A 22614-nucleotide genomic window follows, 5' to 3' on the forward strand; every position below is an offset into this window, starting at 1 on the left:
AAATATAACGTTTTTAAATAAATGAAAGGAACTTCAATACAAGTCTGATTATTGCAAATAATTGTTCATGAACATTTATTTGAAAATTGCTATGTTTGATTGAAATCAAATACTCGTTTTCTAACATTCCATACACTAGTTACTACAAATTAAAGAAAATATTTGATAGTTGTAAAACACATAATAATTACCATTTAACTCTTGTGCAACGCATTACATATTTATTGCAAATATTATATATTTATTTCAATGTTCACACACACACACACACACACACACACACACACACACACACACACACACACACACACACACACACACACACACACACACACACACACACCACACACCACACACACACACACACACACACACACACACACACACACACACACACACACAATGTCTAATGCATATTCTAATGCTTATTCATACACATTTACATAGCAACATATTATGGCAAGTTTATTACTGACTCATCAAAGCATAGGGATTTTATCAAATGCACCATTCATTCTATGCCAATCATCGGCTGTTATTAAGAATTCCTATGTATATTTTCCTTTTAATCCTTTTCGAATCGGAAGCAAAGTGAAAATGGCCATATGCAACCAGCATAAAACCAGAACAGCCTGCAAGTAACTCGCATTCTGTTCAGGCTTTATTCTGATTGCTTCTCATCAGTATCTGAGAGTAAGAAATGAAAAGCTTTAAAACTGGAATTTATCAAGAAAGGACTTGAATTAAATTTGACTTTCTTAGTAACTAAAAATGTGTCAAATTGCATATCTAAGTGGTAAAAGGTGACTGCTCTTTTTCCCATCTTTATGAAGATTTATGAAGCCCATTCTGTGGAAAAATGAGTCGCAAACTTTTTAAAATTGTGACAAAAACAATTCGCAAACTTATTTTAATTGTGGAAATTTGAATGGCAATCTTCTTTTAATTGTGAAAATTTGAGTCGAAAACTTCTCAAGTTGGTGAAAAACGGCCATTCTCTAAAGCCATGGGGATTAAACAATACCTCTGTACATGAGACTTGGCACATGTTGCTGCACAGCATGGGCCGGCATTGTGCCAATAGGACCTGCTCCAGACCTTGACCTAGTTACGGTCGGCATAAAGTAGGCCCCTGACGACCCGGAGGTCGCCTTCTTGCTCGGTCGTGGTGCCGGCATCTGGAGAATTAATCAAATGAGCCTTGATCTTGGAAAACTGAGCTAAATGCATGTGTGTAAAGTCTGCACAGGCGAATCAGGGACGACACTTTCTGCGCAAACTTGATTTTTGCTATAAGAGACGGCCTTTGAAAGTGTCGTTCCTGATAAATCTGTGTGAACTGCACAGGCTAATCTGGGAAGACACTTAACGCACATTTATCATATTCAAACAAATTTATTTCAAATATCACAATTTTGTCAATCCACAAGTACTGCATAGTGTTTTATTTCAACGTTCAGAAAACACCATATACCGTTTTCTCAGCGTGTTTGAAGAACACCATCACGTCTTTCATAGCGGCCCCAAAGGCTTCGTACTTCTGAACATGCGGTCTCACCCAGACTGGTAACTGTCGTATGGCATCTGGACTTGAAAACCTGCCATAAGAAAACCAGTGATACATGTGAGCCTCAATCTGGGAAAACGGGGTTTAACGCATGTACGTAAAATATGGTAATAGATTTCAGGGACAACACTGGCTGCGTTATCTGGATCTTGGAAAAGCATGGTATATCTTTTCACCTAAAATATCATAAAAATTGAAAGTGTCAACCTTGCTGGCCTGTGTGGACTGCAGGTTATCTGGGACTACACTTTATGCACATGCATTAAGCCACATTTTCCCCGAGCGAGGATCATTTTGAATGTTTTCAAATTTGTGCAGTATTTAATATTCTAATAGACACAAAACTGTGTTTAGGTAATTTGATTACATTTTTTTCAGTAAACAAGTACTAAGTGCACATACTTATGCCAGTAGCAGACAACTGCATCTCAAGAGGCGAAGAACGAAAGACTGTAGAAATTATTTTAGCCTAATTCATATTGAAAAACAAGATGCGTTTGTGAAACACAATGTTCCCCTTTATGACGTTTGACCTTGAAGGATGACCTTGACCTTGACCCTTCACCACTCAAAATGTGCAGCTCCATGAGATACACATGCATTTCAAATATAAAATTGCTAGCTTCAATATTGCAGAAGTGACATTACATGAGCAATTTTAACCCATATATTTGACCTTGAAGGATGACCTTGACCTTTACCTTTCAACACTCAAAATGTGCAGCTCCATGAGATACACATGCATGCCAAATATCAAGTTGCTATCTTCAATATTGCAAAAGTATTCATAAAATAAGCGATTTGGGCCACATATATTTGACCTCTGACCTTGAAGGATGACCTTGACCTTGACCTTTTACCATTCAAATTGTGCAGCTTCATGAGATACACATGCATGCCAAATATCAAGTTGCTATCTTCAATAATGCAACAGTATTAAAAAAATAAGCGATTTGGGCCACATATATTTGACCTCTGACCTTGAAGGATGACCTTGACCTTGACCTTTCACCACTAAAATTGTGCAGCTCCATGAGATACACATGCATGCCAAATATCAAGTTGCTATCTTCAATATTGCAAAAGTATTCATAAAATGAGTGATTTTGGCCACATATATTTAACCTCTGACCTTGAAGGATGACCTTGACCTTGACCTTTCACCACTCAAAATGTGCAGCTCCATGAGAAACACATGCATGCCAAATATCAAGTTGATATATTCAATATAGCAAAAGTTATTGCAAAATGTTAAAGTTGGCGCAAACCAACCAACAGACCAACCAACCAACAGACCAACCAACAGACAGGGCAAAAACAATATGTCCCCCACTACTATAGGACTTTTTGATGATACTTCGATCATGCATTTCTATAAATATGTTTTACGGTAATAAACAATAGTTTCACCCATTAGCTCAAAGTGAAACATACATAAAAGTAATTTATTCCTTACAGCATTGTATTTTACAAGCACATGCTATTATTATTTGTTTAAAAAATTAATGCTATACATAATGCAAACTGGTAAAGGATAGTCAATGCATTTTTCAGAGTGTCTCTAAATTTTCTGACACCTTATAAATACCATAAAAACGCAGTCATAAGTCGAGATTATTTACCTCCAAAATTTGATTAAAAAACCGGTATCGACTTATGAGGTGGTCCATGAAAAAAATAATGAAATTCCATGAAAAAAATAATGAAATTCGACGAAGATTGATCCCCGCGGCAATAGTTGTTGTTGTTGTATAAAAAAAAATGGTTGATTTACGACTAACAAAACGTCGTATTTTTACTGATACTTACTAATTAATATAATCACAGTTTGCAATTACTCTTGTTTTTTATTTTGATAATTTAATCCAAAGTCTTCATGTAAGCAGGTGTTGTTTTTTTACTGTTCATGTAAACAAAGAATCAAGGACATCATTTAAAGTCTCGCGAAAATTCCCAATATGTGTGAATCGACAGTTTGACGTCATCAAAGGAAAGCCGTTTCCTGTCAAGAAGCCATAAAGAACACCTTTCTCGCCGACAAAATTGGATTCCTTTGTTTAGAGAAGCGATATGCTTAACCAATCGCGTGTTTGTAACTCGCTTGCAATCGTCCCATTATGCTTGAGCACGTGTATAGCTCCGCCTTTGAAACTGTTTCAGAGAAAAAGGTGGAGTTAGCGGTCTCTTGGGTATGTCAATCATTGTTATAAAAACACGTTTTACCGAGACACTAATCAATTGTTTTGACAGTCAGATTAAAAGTACAAAGATTGGATTACAGTGATAATATTGTTTCATCGGATTAAAAGCGGAAAATAGTTTGTGGATAATTACTAGCGTGGATAATAGAGTGCAACCAGTTATTAATTAGATAAACAAAAACACAACTGGACTTACAATAAATCTTTGAAAATGCCTGGCAAACGCAAACCCCAGGCTTATGACAATGCATTTAAAATACGTGTGATAGAGTTTGCGGAAAATTTAAATAACAGCAGTGCTGCTGAACGTTGTATTTAACATACCGGTAATAATGAGTCGAAGTATAAACTCAAATGTTGCATGCTGTTAGTTTGAGAATAAGCCCCCGTGGTTGAGAGCATGATGCACAGAATGTAAAAACTACAGTTAAAATTTTGTGTTTTAGTTTAGAATCAATTTGAGGTAAAAATGAAAGCTAAAAGAAAACAAGCCATTGAATTTCCTTGTTATACTGGTTTTATAGCCTCTCATCCTTTTGATTGTTTCTTTCTGCTCAAATTGGCAGCCTCCATGTCAGTTAATGCATGTGTGTTATTTCTAAGGCAAATAACATTTAGTTTTACAGCCCCTAAACTTTTGTATGGCATATGTTGAATGTTTATGGCCTCATCTTTCCAACCATGTACGTACAGGCACAGTGTACTTAAACAACAAGAGCTGTCAGCTTGACAGTATAGCGTAAGCCATCATGGGGAAAGTGTTCATATTCAATAAGGTCAAGGTAATATAGTCATATTCTAAGTGGAAGAGGACCATAATTGAAACATATTGATCGCTTATGTTTTAATGACATTGTACTTTATAGACTATTCTGAGCTCAGGTATATTTTCTACAATCTATTGAACATTAATTTGTAAGGACATAAAACAAAGTAATAAGATTTTATTTCAAGTTTGGCAGCAATATCTTGGGTAGAATGGTTCTTCAAAAATGAAATAAACAAGGGCTGTTTGTAAAACATGCATGCCCCCCATATGGGCTGTCAGTTGTAGTGGCAGCCATTGTGTGAATACGTTTTTTGTCACTGTGACCTTAACCTTTGACCTAGTGACCTGAAAATCAATAGGAGTCATTTGCAAGTCATGATAAATGTACCTATGAAGTTTCATGATCCTAGGCCTAAGTATTCTTGAGTTATCACACGGAAACCATTTTACTATTTCGAGTCACTGTGACCTTGACCTTTGACCTAGTGATCTAAAAATCAATAGGGGTCATCTGCGAGTCATGATCAATGTACCTATGAAGTTTCATGATCCTAGGCATAAGCGTTCTTGAGTTATCATCCGGTAACCATTTTACTATTTTGGGTCACTGTGACCTTGACCTTTGACCTTGTGACCTGAAAATCTATAGAGGTCTTCTTCGAGTCATGATCAATGTACCTATGCAGGGTTGTCATTATTAACCAATTGCTGATCGAATTCATCTGTTAAAATCGCCAGAATATCGGTTGTTTTCCCAAATCTTTAAAATTGAGATCGGAAGTTTTGATCATGCTAACCGACGCCCGGTCATTCAGTCAGTCCGTTAACTCCGCCTAAAAGCTACTGTTTTCAATGCATTTCTCAACGAGTGGCCAATATTGATTTTTCTAGCTGTCAATCAAATCCTTCTTGGTAAGCACGTCAACCAATCAGCGCTCAGGCAGTCGAATACACGCCGACCCCACGTGAAACTGTATCAAATAGCTGTACATTTCACAGATTATTACTGACCGTATCTCAACGAATGTAGCACTGTAGAGCGTAATTAACTAGTTTTTTTAGTTAGAGAAAAAGTTTCCACATATTAAAAATGCTCTTCGATTCTACCAAAATAAAAGATATTAGCGACCTCTGCATTACGAAGTTGTTATTCAGCATCTAAATATTAGTAAAGTCCATGCTTTCCCCCAGGAAGAATTACGTGATGTTATACATGAAGTTTAATTTTGGCATAATTTTCATCAGTACATGAAAAACACGAGATATATGTGTCTCTGTTGCTAGAATTTTCTTAATTTTCCGTGAATATTGAAATCTGAAAATGATTTCGGATAACACATTTAATTATACGCATTTGAAAATACTTAAATTAAATAATGCATTTTGTTATGCAAATGGTCATAACACATAATGTAATAAGTAGGTAAATTACGTGTTTTGAGCTTGCCAAACTATGCATACATATAGGTCTACATGCATGAATGACCTGACAAGTTATATCACGATCCGGTATGAAAAGTACTCGGTAAAATTTAAAGAAAGACGCATTTTTATTCACAGATATTCACTTTCACTTTCGCAAACTTTTCTGAAAGTAGGTACATGTAACAGTTAAGATTGAGTCGTAGATTTGTCGTAATTACTAAATATAAACTGTTCTCAATGCTCTCAAATCCCGTCACGTGATTCACGCACATGTTCAATGGGAATTCCTCAATCCCACAATTCACAATTCAATTTGTATATGCACTTGCGTTAAATGAGGGACGACATTAATCGTCAATAATTGCCGTAATTTGGTTTTGTAAAAAAAAGAAATCATAATAATACTGGATTATCGGGTAATGGATAGAATTGGAACATGCAAAGATCTATCAATATAATATGTTTTTACATTGTACAGTATACTAAAAATGTGAAAATCTTAAAATTTTCTATTCTTTTTAGACCTCATTTGAACTTTTAATGCTCTGAGAATAGCAGTATTTTGTCCCTTAGATGTCTAGAATTCGTTTTTGGTCGGGGGGGCTTTGCCCCCCCCCCTGATCCCCCTACCAGGCCCTTGCCCTTGACCTACAAGGGGGCCTAGGCGGCCCACTTGACCCCCCGCTGAATCGGTTACTATTCCAAAATAATCCTTTGTTTACAATCATAATGACAACCCTGCCTATGAAGTTTCATGATCCTAGGCATAAGCGTTCTTGAGTTATCATTCGGAAACCATTTTACTACTGTAAAACCATTAAATTTCGTGTGGTACAATATTTCGTGGACTTCGTTGGTCCGCTGAACCACGAATTCAAGTTCCAACGATTATTTATACATTTGTAATTCAAAATCAGTCATTTCCGAATGTCATGTCGGGCAATCGTGCTATAGTAGTAGGACATGTCTGAACTGTTCCCGTTTCCAACCAATCTGAAAGAGATTTGATTGATTGAGCTATGCTAGTTTATACTTCTTGATAAGTGTTTGGGAAATAATACTTTTTAAATCAGGCACGGTATTTAAACCGTACATCAACGATTGTTCTCTTTTACGTGACGTCGTCAAATTAACAGTTTGCAGATTTATCACATATGTCAATTGGTGCAAATTAAAGTTAAAAGAGACATAACGGTTTTCACACGTGTATTTTGGGGACCTTATTACTAAATTTTTACTACTAGGGGATCGATTGCGCTGAGAATTGCAAATATTGTCAAAACAACATTGATGGCAATTAGCGAGCGGGGACCCACAAGTGCGCAGCTTTGTCTCTCTTATCGCTCTTATCGACAATTATCGGCAACACTTTCATGCTTCAGTGCATATAAACCTCAAGTCTTGCTGTCAACACAGATAAGCAGATTATGCTTCGTTATTACTCTTGTTGTTTTAATAAAAGTTTAATTATTATGACAGTCAGTCTTCCCCAAAAATGTGAAATCCACGAAATTACGTGTCAACGAATAAGTTGTTTTTTATTAAACCACGAAATTTCATACAGACGAATTTCTATACGTTTACAGTATTTCTGGTCACCGTGACCTTGCCCTTTGACCTAGTGACCTGAAAATCAATAGGGGTCATCTGCCAGTCATGATCATTGTACCTATGAAGTTTCATCATCCTAGGCCTAAGAGTTCTTGAGTTATCATCTGGAAACCATCTGGTGGACGGACTGACAGACTGACATGTGCAAAACAATATACCCCCTCTTCTTCAAATAATAAATATTTGTGCTTTTTTTTACGTTTCAAAAAAAAATCTTTGTGTGTGGGTAGGTGGGATTGGGGTGGAGAGGGGGGGGGGGGGGGTATAATGTGGAGGGGGTGGTCATTTATTAGATTATATTAGGGGGCTGGATTCTGGGGTGGGGATGGGGGAGGGTTTGGGTGGAGTCCATTGTGGTATGTCAGGTAAGTGTTGTTTTGTCAAAGTATGAATCAAATCTGATCATACATAAAGAAACTATGGCAATTTAAGCAAAATTTATTAATTTGACCTTGAGAGTCAAGGTCATTCAAAGGTCAAGGACAAATTCAACTTGCCAGGTACAGTACCCTCATGATAATAAAAAAGTATTTGAAGTTTGAAAGCAAAAGCCTTGATACTGTAGAAGTAAAGTGGATCCAAACACAAAATTTGATAAAATATTCAAAGTTACTAAGTCAAAAAAGGGTTATAATTCCGTTAAAATGCCAACAAGAGTTATGCAACTTTTCAAGTACAGTCCCCTTTATGATAGATAGCGGGTGTTCCAAGTCTGAAAGCAATTGACATGACGCCTTATCGATGATTGCTCCGCCCATTAATCATGTGGCTTAGCGGTTATCAAACCTAGACAAGCTAACACCAAAATGGCTTCTTTGCCTATAAACTGCATATAGATTTACGCGATATTCCTGACGATTTTTATGGACTTTGTTAACACCCTTTACACTTGTAAAGGGATTGATGTCATTAAGTTATTCTGCAAATGCAAAAAATATACGATTAAAGAGAACATCAGCTATATAAAACGTGTAAATCGGTACATAAAACACGCTCTCAAACGCTTGCGCATTTACCAAAAACGAATCCGTTATTACGTGTCATGGTGGTATTAGCAATAAATTAACACTTCACGGGTATTTACCCATGTTATTTACAAAAATATTACCGAAACATTCCCCCTCCACGTGTATTTGACACGAAATAGCGCTCCATTCCTGGTAATTCGGTGAAGTTTTACGCGCTTTTAGACACCGAGTGGGTACCTCAATCCCACATGTTATTACGTATAAAAGTGATATTTTAAACATTGCTTGTGGGACCTTAATCAATCACTTTAATTGAAAGCGCAAACAACACAATAAGTTTAATCATTGTCTGATATTAATTAGTGCGAAGGGAAATTCGGTCATGCTAATTAATACAGCTACCAGTATCAGACGCTCGCGCAGGTTCCGACTTCCACCAAGTTACCGCGTTTATAGGTTAACTTACATCAGGAATAAATAACTCTTTTACAATAGCATTTATCGATACGTCTTTATTAAAATAGTAACAAAGTAGTTTTCACTTGTGTTTGACACACACAAAACTCGATTTTTAACATGTATTTAGTTAAGTTACACAAAGTGGGTACCAAAATTCTCTATTATTTTACATGCACATGTGACATAATTCATACTTAAAAATGCTTAGTTATTGCTTTTATGACATTTCAATTTTTTTTTAAATAAATTAATGTTCTATAAGGGGGATCTCCTTAATTCTTGAAGCTTCCACTCGCTCTTGTCAAGACCGCATTTCCGCGTTGGAAACGGTATAAATTTTATTCATCTAACTTATCTTTCTGGATACCAAATGTCAGATTTGCATAAACCCTATTTACAGCGTTTTTGCCATATTTCATTTCCGTTTTTATCCGAACAAAATAAACGAAACGCGTTTTAAAAATGAGAACTAGGCATTCGGGCTCCAAGTGTTGATTAAAAGCGTTTATTGTACACCACATGTCTGCACATGTGTAGATACCGTTAATAAGATAAGGTATCATGTGTCACCTTCAAATAACATGTATGATGACAGTTAAGTCTATTACTATCAGAGTAATAAAACACAGCATGAATTAGGCTTCATGCTGGGTTTTATTTCTTGTAAATTAATGAAGATGAACATTGCTGCTATTAATCACCTAGTAACTGGTAAAACTATTAAAAAACATGAACTATTATGCGATGATCAGATCGATAACATAAACTATTTAAATCTGCTAGTATATTCGATAAAAAGATATTGTGATTGTCTTTTACAGTGTTGACGTTCAGTTGTTCGTGGGGACGACCGCATGCATTTATCCATCACTTACGCTTCTCAAGATCTTTTTTTGGGCTTTGGAAACGATATAAATTCAATGTCACCAACAAATCTTTCAGGATATCGATTGTACGAGTTATATAATCCCCATTGACACCGTTAAACCTTTTTTAATCTACGTTTTAAAAGAGGAAATCAAAAGACACTTGTTACAATAAAAGTGAACCTAGACATAGCTTGTCCCGATTTATCAATTGCTGATTGGTAGATCAATTCTTAGATAAGGATTTGATTGACAGTTGGCGACATGTCAATTATAGCTATGATACTTAAGGAGTGAAATTGACCAACACACAAAACTTAACCAAATGTTCAATTATCTAAGTATAAAAGGGGCCATAATTCTGGCAAAAAGCCAATCAGAGTAACATAACTTTGCCTGCACAGTCCCCTTATTATAGTTAGTAAGTGTTGCAAGTATGAAAGCAATGGCTTTGATACTTTTGGAATAAAGTGGAGCTAAACACAAAACTAAACCAAATTTCAATTTTCAATTTTCTAAGTGAAAAAAGAGCCATAATCCTTACAACATACTTGATACAGTTGTCTGTTCTTGTTTATAGATTGGGGTCATGCTGGTAAAGAAGTATGCAAAATATGAAAGCAATATGTCTAGGGACAGAGAAAATATTTGAGGTGGTACGCAAACTTTAACATAATATTTATCAATAATATGCATATTTTAAGTGATAAAAGGGCCATAATTCTTACAAAATGCTTGATACAGTTGTCTTCTCTTGTTTTCAGATTGGGGTCATATTGGTAAAGAAGTATGCAAAATATAAAAACAGTATGACAAGGTACATAGAAAATATTTGAGGTGGTACGCAAACTTTAACATAGATTTATCAATACTATGCAAATTCTAAGTGGAAAAAGGGCCATAATTCTTACAAAATTCTTGATACAGTTGTCTGCTCTTGTTTATAGGTTGGGGTCATGTTGGTAAAGAAGTATCCAAAATATAAAAGCAATATGTCAAAGGACATTGAAAATATTTGAGGTGGTACGCAAACTTTAACTTTGTCCAACGCTAAAGTTATATATATAGTCGAGCTAAAAATGCCTCTCTGCGGTGTTCACTTTTCCCGATGGGTGACATTTCACAGGGATCTGACACGCTACTGACCGCGGTGTTCAGCGAACACCTGAAATCGCCGTGATTACACGCTTTCGTTAACGGGAACACCCGTGAACACCGCGATGCTGCGCAGCCACCATAAACACCTGTCTACAAGAGTCATTCACACGTTTTAAATGTAAATGTACAAAAGAAAATCATATACTACATGTAGATATTACATGTATGTGCACATGTATGCCTACTTAAATTCGGACAGTACGTAATGTCGGAAACGTAAATAAAGTGTTTTGATGATCAATACAATTAACTCTTATGGTGTTAATCAATGCAATTGCCGTTTTTAACAACAAATATCGAGCTTCAAAGAAATCAAGAGAGTATTAAATCATTTATTTACTTGTGTCCGACTTAAAGTACTGTCCGAATTTACGTATTGCATCAGTATGTTACGACACTTGTGTGCAGTCAGTATACAATACAATAATTGTTTCAATAATGAAGGAACTGATACAGTGTAATGGTAACAATACAGCATGTTTAAATTATATTTTATTAAGAGGAAATGTCAATGACAAATAATTCACGAGATACCCCGGTACTTTTGTTGAAATTCACAACGAAACTTTTAATGGAAATTAAATTATCTCAATGTTGTACCCGCTATGAAATTTGTATTTTCAAATAAATACACCCACGCCAATTTTCGCACGCTTTTTATCAGAACAAAGAAATTCATTTATTTCATGTAGAAGTTGTAACCTAAAATAGCTGTACATGATGCGTGCAAACTGTGTCGGGTGATTTACGCATGTACAACTTTCCTGATTGGGCGCTTATATCATCAAATCTTTCAATAGAATCATATGCCGAAATTCATTTGATACTTTCGAAAATTGCAAACGTTTGTGTATCTGGGAATCTGGAAACTCCTACAGCTAAGTGCAAACACTGTTTTCTTTTATACGCGGCGTTTAATAAGACAGAAAACACTGTCATGGGCATGGGTTTGAAATACATGATTCATTATCCCTTTTAAATGAAAGGGATCAATACAATACGTTTATGTTGAATTATTTTATTTAAAGCGAACAAGATAAACACGGCGGTAGATATTATGGGTCCGCTGTGATTCGCGGTGTTTGCCTTATGGTAAATGGCCCCCACGACATTTGATCTGAGCACCCATCACGGGGTTCATATTGGTAAGCGAACACAGTGAGATGAACACCGCGGCGAGTGTCGATTGTTTAAGTACATGGTGCATGTACTGTATTCTGATAAAATGGAAAGAAGCTTAATCGTGGTGAAAATGAAAATAACAAATTGCAAACTTTGTGCATGTGTAAACTCAATGGAATCGGCATGATTTGGATACATATTTTGTAGCAGTAGTCTCCCTTGCGACTTTGTTTACATCAGGCCAAAGGGATTAAGCCGATAGTCAGCTACTGCTTTTGAAATAAAAACTAAAACTTAAGCAAAGTACATCCCAATAGCTCAACAGGAGGTGAGCTGATAACTTGATAGTTATGTTTCGAAGTTAACCTGCTTAAAGTTTGGGATTGCATTTAATTTAGATTGCGTGTATATTTTACTCAATTTTCACAAAGTTTAACAAGTGTCTTACTATGTTAAGAGTCCCAAATTTCAGTGTGTCAGAATATTGTACTAAAGTTTGTTTGAAATTAACATTTACATTTTACATACAAAAAATTATTTAGCTCCAGTAAATCTTGCCATAAATCAAACTATTTAAGGTATTTCTGTAAATTAATTGATTATCGATCAGACATAAAAAAATTAGCAGCATAAACATAGTTTAAACTTTTTAAACCGAATCATACTCCCAATAGTTTAACGTGTCTGCTATTTAAACCATTGATATTTGTAAAATGATATGTAAACTTTAAACAACTACAGGAAGACACCATTAACAGTCACATGACCGGATCTCACAGGTTACTAAGATTGAATTTCAATGTTTGAGTTAACAACGAAAGAAGTTATAAGTAGCTTTACAAATGGCTTCCAAAATGGAGAATTCAATTAACAGAGGATCAGACTTGTTCTTTGACTTTGCTTGTTTCCCCTGTCAGGAAAATGACAGAAACATTGAGGCTGATGTTTACTGTGAGGAATGTTCTAAATTGTACTGTAACAAATGTGTGGAGTATCATAACTTGCTTTACAAGAAGCATGCAATTGTGAGCAAGAAACAAATCAGCAAATGGCCTGAGACTAATGTGGGTGAACAAGAACAATGTCAGGAGCACAAGAAAGAAAAACTGACAATATACTGTGAGGACCACAGTCAGCTGATATGTCAAGTCTGCCATCTCCACAATCATAAGTAAGTATAGATGCAATCTTTATCAATATCTGTTTTGCACATTGCTAAACACACGTTTGACCAGCCTTCATATCTCTTGCAATATTTTACACAAGATGGCCCTATGAGACCAAGGATGCTCACCTGGAATGTTGAATTTAATTACAACAAGGGCTGTTTGTAAAATATGCATGCCCCCCATATAAGCTGTCAATTGTAGTGGCAGCCATTGTGTGAATACGTTTTTTTGTCACTGTGACCTAGACCTTTGACCTAGTGACCTGAAAATCAATAGGGGTCATGTGCGTGTCATGATCAATGTACCTATGAAGTTTCATGATCTTAGGGGTAAGCGTTGTTGAGTTATCATCCGGAAACCATTTTACTGGTTCGAGACACCCTGACCTTGACTTTTGACCTAGTGACCTGAAAATAAATAGGGGTCATCTGCCAGTCATGATTAATGTACCTATGAAGTTTGATGATCTTAGGCGTAAGCTGTCTTGAATTATCATCTGGAAACCATTTTATTGTGTCGAGTCACCGTGACCTTTGACCTAGTGACCTGAAAATCGATAGGGGTAATCTGCAAGACATGATCAATATACCTATGAAGTTTCATGATCCTAGGCGTAAGCATTCTTGAGTTATCATCCGGAAACCATTTTCCTGTTTCGAGTCACTGTGACCTTGACCTTTGACCAAGTGACCTGAAAATCAATAGGGGTCATCTGCAAATCATGATCAATGTACCTATGACCTTTCACGATCCTAGGTGTAAGCATTCTTGAGTTATCATCCGGAAACCATTTTACTGTTTTGAGTCACTGTGACCTTTACCTTTGACCTAGTGACCTGAAAATCAATAGGGGTCATCTGCCAGTCATGATCAATGTACCTATGAAGTTTCATGATCCTAGGCCTAAGCGTTCTTGGGTTATCATCCGGAAACCATCTGGTGGATGGACCGACCGACGCACCGACCGACATGTGCAAAACAATTTACCCCCTCTTCTTCGAAGGGGGGCATAAAAAAGTCTGATAAAGAGAGACAACTCAAAATCAAAATGTGCATTGTTACTGATTGTTCATAGTTACATAGTTGTTTCAAAATCAATTAATTTTTAGTAGTGGTGACTTTGACCTTGGAGATATTGACGTAATTCTTTCGTGCGACACACCGTCCAATAATGGTGAACAAATGTGCCAAATGATTTTAAAATGTCACAATGAATGACATAGTAATGGCCCAGACAAGCTCATTTATGGCCATTTTTGACCTTCAAACTCAAATTGTGACCTTGACCTTGGAGATATCGATGTGATTCTTTCGCGCAACGCACCGTCCAATAATGGTGAACAAATGTGCCAAATGATTTTAAAATGTCACAATGAATCACAAAGTAATGGCCCGGACATGCTCATTTATGGCCATTTTTGACCTTCAAACTCAACTTGTGACCTTGAACTTGGAGATATGGACGTAATTCTTTCACGCGACACACCGTCTAATGATGGTGAACAAATGTGCCATATGATTTTAAAATCTGACAATGAACGACAAAGTTATGGCCCGGACAAGCTCATTTATGGCCATTTTTGACCTTCAAACTCAAATTGTGACCTTGACCTTGGAGATATCGACATAATTCTTTCGCGCGACACACTGTTTAATGATGGTGAACAAATGTGCCAAATGATTTTAAAATCTGACAATGAACGACAGAGTTATGGCCCAGACAAGCTTGTTCCGCCCGCCGGCATTCGCCAATCTAATAACCAGTTTTTCTCTTCGAAAAACCTGGTTAAAAACACAGGCGAATAAAATTGTTAAAGAAATTTCATGTGAAAAAATATTATCATTTTAAATAAATTGTATATATAAGAATATTAACAATTCTTACAAAGACACATATATGATGTGGGTTTGTTTTTGCAGGAAATGCAGTAATGTGATACTCATAGCTGACAAAGTGAAAGACCTTCTTCAAAAAGGAGACTTCAAGCAGTTGTCAGAAACTGTTGAGTCACAACACCGGCAGTTGATACAAATAAAAAATGACTTTGAGGAAAACATGAAGTCTCTTGAGAAATCTTACAAGAAAATTCTAAATTAAATTGATGCGTCAAGAAAGAAAATTAATGATTTTTTGGATCAACTTGAGAGGAATACTAAGCAGGCATTGGATACATTGCTGGCCACCATGAGGACATCTATTCAGACTGACATCGAAAACTGCACTAGGTCTATTGAAAATATAACATGCTTAAAAGAAGATTGGCCTGGAAGAAAAGACAAAAGTGAAGTATTGACTTGTATCAAGTACAGAAAATGCCATGAACAGTCCCTCAAGACAAAAGCAGTTTTACAAGCCATGACAACAAAGAATGAGATGACACTATTCTTTAATCCTGATACAACCATTCTACAAACCCTGTCCAATCTCTCAGGGTTGGGACAGATACACAGCAAAGGAAAACGATTACAAACTACTAAAAGCACAACACAAAACACAGAAATCAGACAAAAAACAGTATACAGCCAACAACAACTGTCAAGTGATGTTAAACAACAATCAGTGATATGTCATCCAAACCAAGTTATAAGAGTGAAGAGTAGCCAAAAGTATACAGTGAACATGAAGAATGATTCTGAGACATGCTTTATATTAGGTATCTGTGAGACAGCTACTGGGGAACTCCTCATCATAGACGGGAAGAACTGTAAAGTGAAGCTGCTTGATCAGACCTACAAGGTGGTGGACCACTATGACATCAAACCAATAGATATGTGCAGTATTGATTCCAGTCTGGTGGCTATTACTGTGAATGGTGGCTGCGAAGTCCACTTCCTTCAAGTGACTAATGGTCAGTTAATATGGGACAGGAAACTGGAGCTCCAACATTACTGCTTGGGTATTGCCCATCATCAGGGTAACCTGTACATTACAGATGGTAAAGCTCTGTATCACTACACTGTAGATGGGAGACTGGTGAGCAAGATGTATGAAGATACATCAGCTATAATGACAGGTAATTATCACCGGCATTATTGTAATTTCCAAACTTGTAAGACCCATGCTTCTACCTTCATTGAATTCAATAAGTAGTTAGCTTCATATACTAGTAATCTTATCAATGTTATGTAAATAATGAGCAGAACATGTTGAACCAAATTCCAAAATGTTGTTTTTTAAGCATATCACCATAAACAGATTTCTTGCAAATCAAGAGAGTATCAGTACCATAATAAGATAAAAATAATACTAGTATATTGAAGTTAGACAATTATGTCTTTGATATTTATTCCCAACCTTAAACACTTGACAAATTTATCCACATACAAAACTGCAACCTAGCGTATCTGCAATACATATCTTCTTTATAGTTATCAGTTAGTATGAATTATGTCAAAATAGTTATTGAATGTATATTAATTCATGATCATTATTTTATTCATTTTATTCATTGATTTATGTTTGTTCTAAATACTTAATGCAAACTGGACTATATTACATAACAAGAAGACTTACACCTTTTTACATCATGATCATCGTTTCCATAAAGAAAATCTCATCATCACTGTCTTTCATACCACAGTTACCAGCTGTGCATTGAGCCCAGATGGAGCCAGGATATATGTAGCCAATGTGACCAGTATGCAGCTGGTAACACTGTCCAGGGAGGGCAAAGTGATCTCAACACTCACTGATCCTGCACTGTACTGGAAAGAAGTCATACATGAACTTTTATTTCTTGTGTGTGGTATCTATGAATACATTCCTGTTATCCATGTAACAGACTTGGGACAGGTTCTGGTATGCGGAAACTCCACTATCATCCAGGTGGACAAAGATGGGAGACAGAGACTTGCAGAGGTGGTCACAGCCAGGGATGGAGTGACTTCCTCAAAATCAGTCTACTACAGTAAGCACAGAAGCGCACTCATTGTGGGAATGGTGAAGGATGATGACATTATGGTGTTTCAGACACTTTGACTATTAAGTAAGATTGCAGTCATGTATAATAGTTTACATATTCATGTAAACAGTTTCATATAAAACTGTGTTACAGTTGTGTATACATCGGACACATTCAATATACCTTGTATCACAGAGGATGATGGCCCCGAAGTCCTCTCTGTGACGTATGACCCGCCCAATGGCCTGATTGACAGCTCTGGAGGCTTGCTGCTTGTACCATTCCTTCCCAGCCAGGCTCTGAATGCAAGGAAGGAGGGTCATGATGTCTTTAATAGCATATCATCAAGCAGTCTTTAAGTTTGTCTTACAGTGAAATGTAGAAGATTTGTGTGCTTAAATGCGAGAAATATATTCCTTTTTTTTTATTATTGAATGATTTGATACTAAATTTCCATCCAAGTGTTTACATAGTACCCTGATCTTTGGACATCCCTAAGATCAAATTATCTCAACCCAATAATTACGGGATCCGGAAAACTACAACGGGCGAGGCATGGTCAGGGGTGATAACCCCAAAAAAGGGTTAGGGTAAGGGTTAGGGTTAGGGGTCGGGTTAGGGTTAGGGTTGGGTTTAGGCTAACCCAAACCCTAACCCGACCCCTAACACTAACCCTAATCCTAACCCTAACCCTCTAAACCCCCCTTGCGCAATACCATACCATGCCTCGCCCGTTTTCCGCCTCCCAATAATTACACTTCTAACATCAAACAATCTCAAAAATATGTTAAAATGTGCAAATACATGTATATGCACAGTTGAATGGTTTCAATCATAGAAATTACAATCATTTCATAGATAATGTCATTTATTATATCATTTTATTAAAATTTGTTAGACTGTATCTCCATCATATAACTGATAATTTCACTTATAAGATCACACCTGTGTCCCTTTAATAAAACTTCCACTCATCTCACCCTGAATCCCAGTTTACCCTTTATCTAAATACAAATCAAAATCATTTAATAGAAAACCTCACTAATTAGATGATTTTATAGGATTTTATTGACTGTATCCCTAAACAATGACCATTTGTCTCACCTGGAATCCTTGTTTGCCCTTCATCTCGTCGAGGTACTGCATCTTGAGCACGACCTTGGGGTCAAGGTAGGGCGGGTAAGGGAGCCCGGTGATCACCACAGCTCGCCCGTTGTTGTCAGAGAAATCTAGGCCCTCGCTAACCTAAAGTGGGGATGCAGAAGGAAAATATAAGCCTTCCAAGATTATATTGGAATGGATTAAACTGGATAAGGAACTGAAAATAAACAAGGGGTGTTTGTAAAACATGCATGCCCCCCATATGGGCTGTCAGTTGTAGTGGCAGCTATTGTGTGAATACGTTTTTTGTCACTGTGACCTTGACCTTTGACCTCATGACCTGAAAATCATTAGAGGTCATCTGCCAGTCATGATCAATGTACCTATGAAGTTTCATGATCCTAGGCCTAAGCAGTCTTGAGTTATCATCCGGAAACCATTTTACTATTTTGAGTCTCTGTCACTTTGACCTTTGACCTAGTGACCTGAAAATCAATAGGGGTCATCTGCCAGTCATGATCAATGTACCTATGAAGTTTCATGATCCTAGGCCTAAGCGTTCTTGAGTTATCATCCGGAAACCATTTGGTGGAGGGACCGACCGACGGACCGACATGTGAAAAACAATATACGCCCTCTTCTTGAAGGGGGGCATTAAAAGCCCAAAATATAACTATTGTATATTAACTATAACAGATTAATGGCAGACTGCCAAATAGATCTTTTTTAACTGACTTGAGTGGCTTTTTGACTATGTATGCAGCAGTTGCATTAAACAAGAAACCGTTGGAGATGGGTGATGCTCCCCAAGGTTTTTTTTGTTTCTGATTATATTTACAGCCCTCAATTTCAGATTGTGAGTTTATTTTACACAATTTTAATTGTGATGTGAAATTTACTTACAAATTTTCATAAAAATTATTTAATTCCCTTATGTTTATCTCTTGCAATGAGTCAAAGAGAATAACAGGTTACTGCCTGATCCTTTTTGTAATATATAAGGCAAGGCTTAGAATAATATAACAGCAAGGCTTACCAACTTCCGTTATTTTATTAGTGCAGAGCCTGATATATTACAACAAGAGGGCCTGAAAGGCCCAAAGTCGCTCACCTGAGATAAAAAGAAATGACCTGTTCTTTGCAGCCCAAAATATCAATGGAACAAATGTTCTAACCAAGTTTCACGAAGAATGAACAACAAATGGCCCCTTGGCGGCCATGTTTTTTTAACAGACCTGAACCATTTTTAAGTCCTCCAAGATATGTCCAAATTTCATAAAGATTGAGCAAAAAAAGTGTCTTCAAGACTGTTCACATGTTTTCTCTATATACATATAAAGAAAACTGCCCCACTCCCTGGTGGCCATGTTTTTCCACTGATCACGACCATTTTCAAACTCTTCTGAGACATCCACATAACTAATGTTTTGACAAAATTTCATGATGATTAGGCAAAAAATGTGACTTCTATAGTGTTCACAAGCTTTTTTACCATATAAATATAAGGAAAAAGACCCCCCCCCCCTGGCGGCCATGTTTTTTTACCGATCCAAACCATTATTGAACTCAACTGTCATATCCAGGTGTGGTAGTGCGGTCTCCTTCGCTTATGCAAATGAACCGGTCACAGGACGATAACGAGTTATGTAACTTTGTGAGCACTTATGTAATGCGGAAATATTTATTTTAAGAACGCTTATTTCCGGTCAGAATGACACCACTGACTGGTTGTAATTCAATTAACTAAAGGCGTCAAGCCAGAGACGCCTGAATACACTCAAAGAATTTATTTTTAAGTGAAAACCAAAGCAGCTTTAACAAAAATAACTTACTTTTATTCCAAGAACTCGGAAATTGAAGAACAATGACAGAGAATTAAGAACAGGTACATGCCAAGTCAAAGGAATCTAAGTATCATTACAAAAATGAACAACATACAGCAAATACCTTAATGAATGTAAAAAGAAGTTCACAATCTACATAAAAAAAACTGATATTAATATTAGTTACTGTAAGTCTAGAAAGTGCTTCAAAAATCTAGTTTACAAAATAGGTCTAACTTAATCTAAAGAACAATATTTATGGAGATTAGGAAGCTTAAGTGAATCAAATGTAAAAATAAGAAGAATTTACTAAAGTTATTGAAATAAAATAGAGTCTTTCTAATTTAGAAAATACCAAATAAAAATAATCTAAATAAGAATAATTTAGAAAATAATGCCAAAATGTCTTGATGCTGGTGTTAAAATAATTTAGAGTTTAATTATATATATAAATTCCAACCTTTTTCAAGAGCTGTTACCTTTTCAAGACAGCATCAAGAGGTGATTAAATCAGCCAAAACAGCTTATTTTATACAGTTCAGAAGAGATCACTGGCAGAGTAGTATATTTTCCCTCAGAATAGTCCATTTATCAATGATCAATATCTTCCAAAATTCCAGAGCAGAACTAAAAATAGATAACTGAACCAGGTTAAACAAGGGAGATAAATACTGCAAAATCATGTACATGTTGTCTTTCTTTCAGCTACTCTTAGTTGATAGGCTTATCAAAAGTGCTAATGGCTAAAACAGTTATGTTCAGGGATCATATTTTCCCGCAACATCAATCGGTCTGGATATATATGGGAAAAAAGTATCCGAAAATTTATGTCTGAAATTATGACAAATTACGTTAAAATATATACCATTGATTTTGCCATTCATGAAGGTGGTATAATAAATGTACTAGTAAAATTCCCTTAGTCATTTTTTTTACGGAACGTACGAGTTTTCTCAACTGGTTTAATCATTTGCTATTTCATTGTTGTTTCGTGTGTTGTTTTATCAGACTTTTTTTCATCGTTGTCAATATTATTAATATGTGTAAGTCTATACTGATGTTTTAAATCGTTGTAGACTCGATAATAGCTTACAAACATGCACTGAACCAAACAATTTTCTGTGCGCAGGTTGTTTACAATCGCACATGGGTTGGCTACTGACAAGAACAAAACAAAATAAGAAATAATTCGTGTACGTTATAGTTTGTTGTCAAATAACCCAAGACCGATAGTTTAGATGTGTAGGGATTAAATCACGAGAGCAAAGCAGGAGTGATATTAAACCAAGCATCTAATTTTCCGGTCGTGGGTTATTTAACAACAAACTATAAAGTACACGAATTATTTTGATTCTAACGCGGGTTTACTAAAGATTTATAAAATGTATATTATTTTTCTTGTGTACAATTTGATGTGAAGTTCCGCCCATAATAATAACTTTCGGCTGTTCTATCGATCAGATCCGTGACTTTCATTCATAATTATATTACCGGATTATTACGCTGGTGGAAAATGTATCGGCATGTTTTGTTAAGTTACAGCGCGTGCTTCAGTGTATAAGGCGTACAACTATCGACCACCCTCGTTAATTTCGGACGCGTCTTTAATCCGCTGTTCACAAGTTTTTGATTCTTGGTCAGTTGTGCAATAAACCGGTCCTGACTGGTTTAGAGACTGCAGTGAATGGTTTATCACACCTAATCGAGATAAGAATGTCATTAGGGGGTGTTAGCATGTGCACTGTGTAATCGATTTTATGACACAGGAATTTAAGCAAACAGAATCGGACCGACTGTCTAGGATTTTCAATCGGTCTTTCATGACCCCAATCGGTCTAGGACCGACAAAACCGATCCCTGTCCTGGTTATGTTAATTATGAAAAGTCTGTGTTATGAAAAATTACATAATACAGTTAATGTTACATAATAATGAGATAATAAAAACAAACTTTACTACACAGGAAACAAATGTTCTGATCAAATTTCATGAAGATTGGGCAAACTAGAGTGTTAACATGATTTTACTATAGCCATTTATAGCCATATAAGGAAAAATGCCCCCACCCCTTGGCAGCCATGTTTTTCAAGCAAAGGTTACCATTTTTTAACTCATCCAAGATATCATTGGGACAAATCTTCTGAGCAAGTTTCATGAAGATCTGAAAATAAATGTGGCCTCTAGAGTGTTAACAAGGTTATACTATAGCCATATAAGGAAAAATGTCCCGCCTCCTGGTGGCAATGTTTTTCAACCAACCGGCATCATTTTCGAACTTGTCCAAGATATTATTGGGATGAATCTTCTGACCAAGTTTCATGAAGATTAGACATTAAATGTGGCCTCTAGAGTGTTAACAAGATTTTACCATAGCCATATATAGCCATATAAGGAAAAATGCCCCGCCCCTTGGCATCCATGTTTTTCAAGCAAACATTACCATTTTCGAACTCGTCCAAGATATCAGTCAGACC

The 22614-nt window shown here is 36.3% G+C and overlaps 2 protein-coding genes and 1 long non-coding RNA gene across 8 annotated transcripts in view; 1 reads left to right on the forward strand and 2 right to left on the reverse strand.

Annotated features, from left to right (window-relative positions):
* The window catches only part of LOC127874087 (regulator of telomere elongation helicase 1-like), a 115209-nt gene that overhangs the window by 15625 nt on the left and 76970 nt on the right, over positions 1-22614 (reverse strand). For all 6 annotated transcript variants that reach the window (XM_052418200.1, XM_052418205.1, XM_052418204.1 and 3 more), the window contains 4 exons: positions 18322-18462; positions 17401-17516; positions 1475-1598; positions 1025-1178 (listed from right to left, as the gene is read on the reverse strand). In XM_052418200.1, the coding sequence (XP_052274160.1) occupies positions 1025-1178; positions 1475-1598; positions 17401-17516; positions 18322-18462 (535 nt within the window). The remainder of the gene's footprint in view (positions 1-1024; positions 1179-1474; positions 1599-17400; positions 17517-18321; positions 18463-22614) is intronic.
* On the reverse strand, positions 1599-2712 carry LOC127874110 (uncharacterized). The gene is made up of 2 exons (XR_008046630.1): positions 2541-2712; positions 1599-2388 (listed from the first exon to the last, which is right to left on the reverse strand). It is a non-coding gene; the product is annotated as an uncharacterized LOC127874110 (long non-coding RNA).
* LOC127874100 (uncharacterized) lies at positions 12873-17745 on the forward strand. The gene is made up of 3 exons (XM_052418235.1): positions 12873-13317; positions 15236-16329; positions 16897-17745. The coding sequence occupies exons 2-3, from the start codon at positions 15501-15503 to the stop codon at positions 17292-17294; spliced, it is 1227 nt and encodes a 408-aa protein (XP_052274195.1). The 5' UTR covers positions 12873-13317; positions 15236-15500; the 3' UTR covers positions 17295-17745.

The sequence above is a fragment of the Dreissena polymorpha genome, chromosome 3 (assembly GCF_020536995.1).
Source record: "Dreissena polymorpha isolate Duluth1 chromosome 3, UMN_Dpol_1.0, whole genome shotgun sequence".
In the NCBI taxonomy this organism is placed as follows: Eukaryota; Metazoa; Mollusca; class Bivalvia; order Myida; family Dreissenidae; genus Dreissena; species Dreissena polymorpha.

What these genes read in the sequence shown, in the direction of transcription:
- LOC127874100 (XM_052418235.1), top strand. Translation starts at nt 15,501, where the DNA reads ATGAGGACATCTATTCAGACTGACATCGAAAACTGCACTAGGTCTATT. An exon ending in TACATCAGCTATAATGACAG is followed by an intron (nt 16,330 to 16,896) that starts GTAATTATCACC and finishes TTCATACCACAG; the next exon opens with TTACCAGCTGTGCATTGAGC.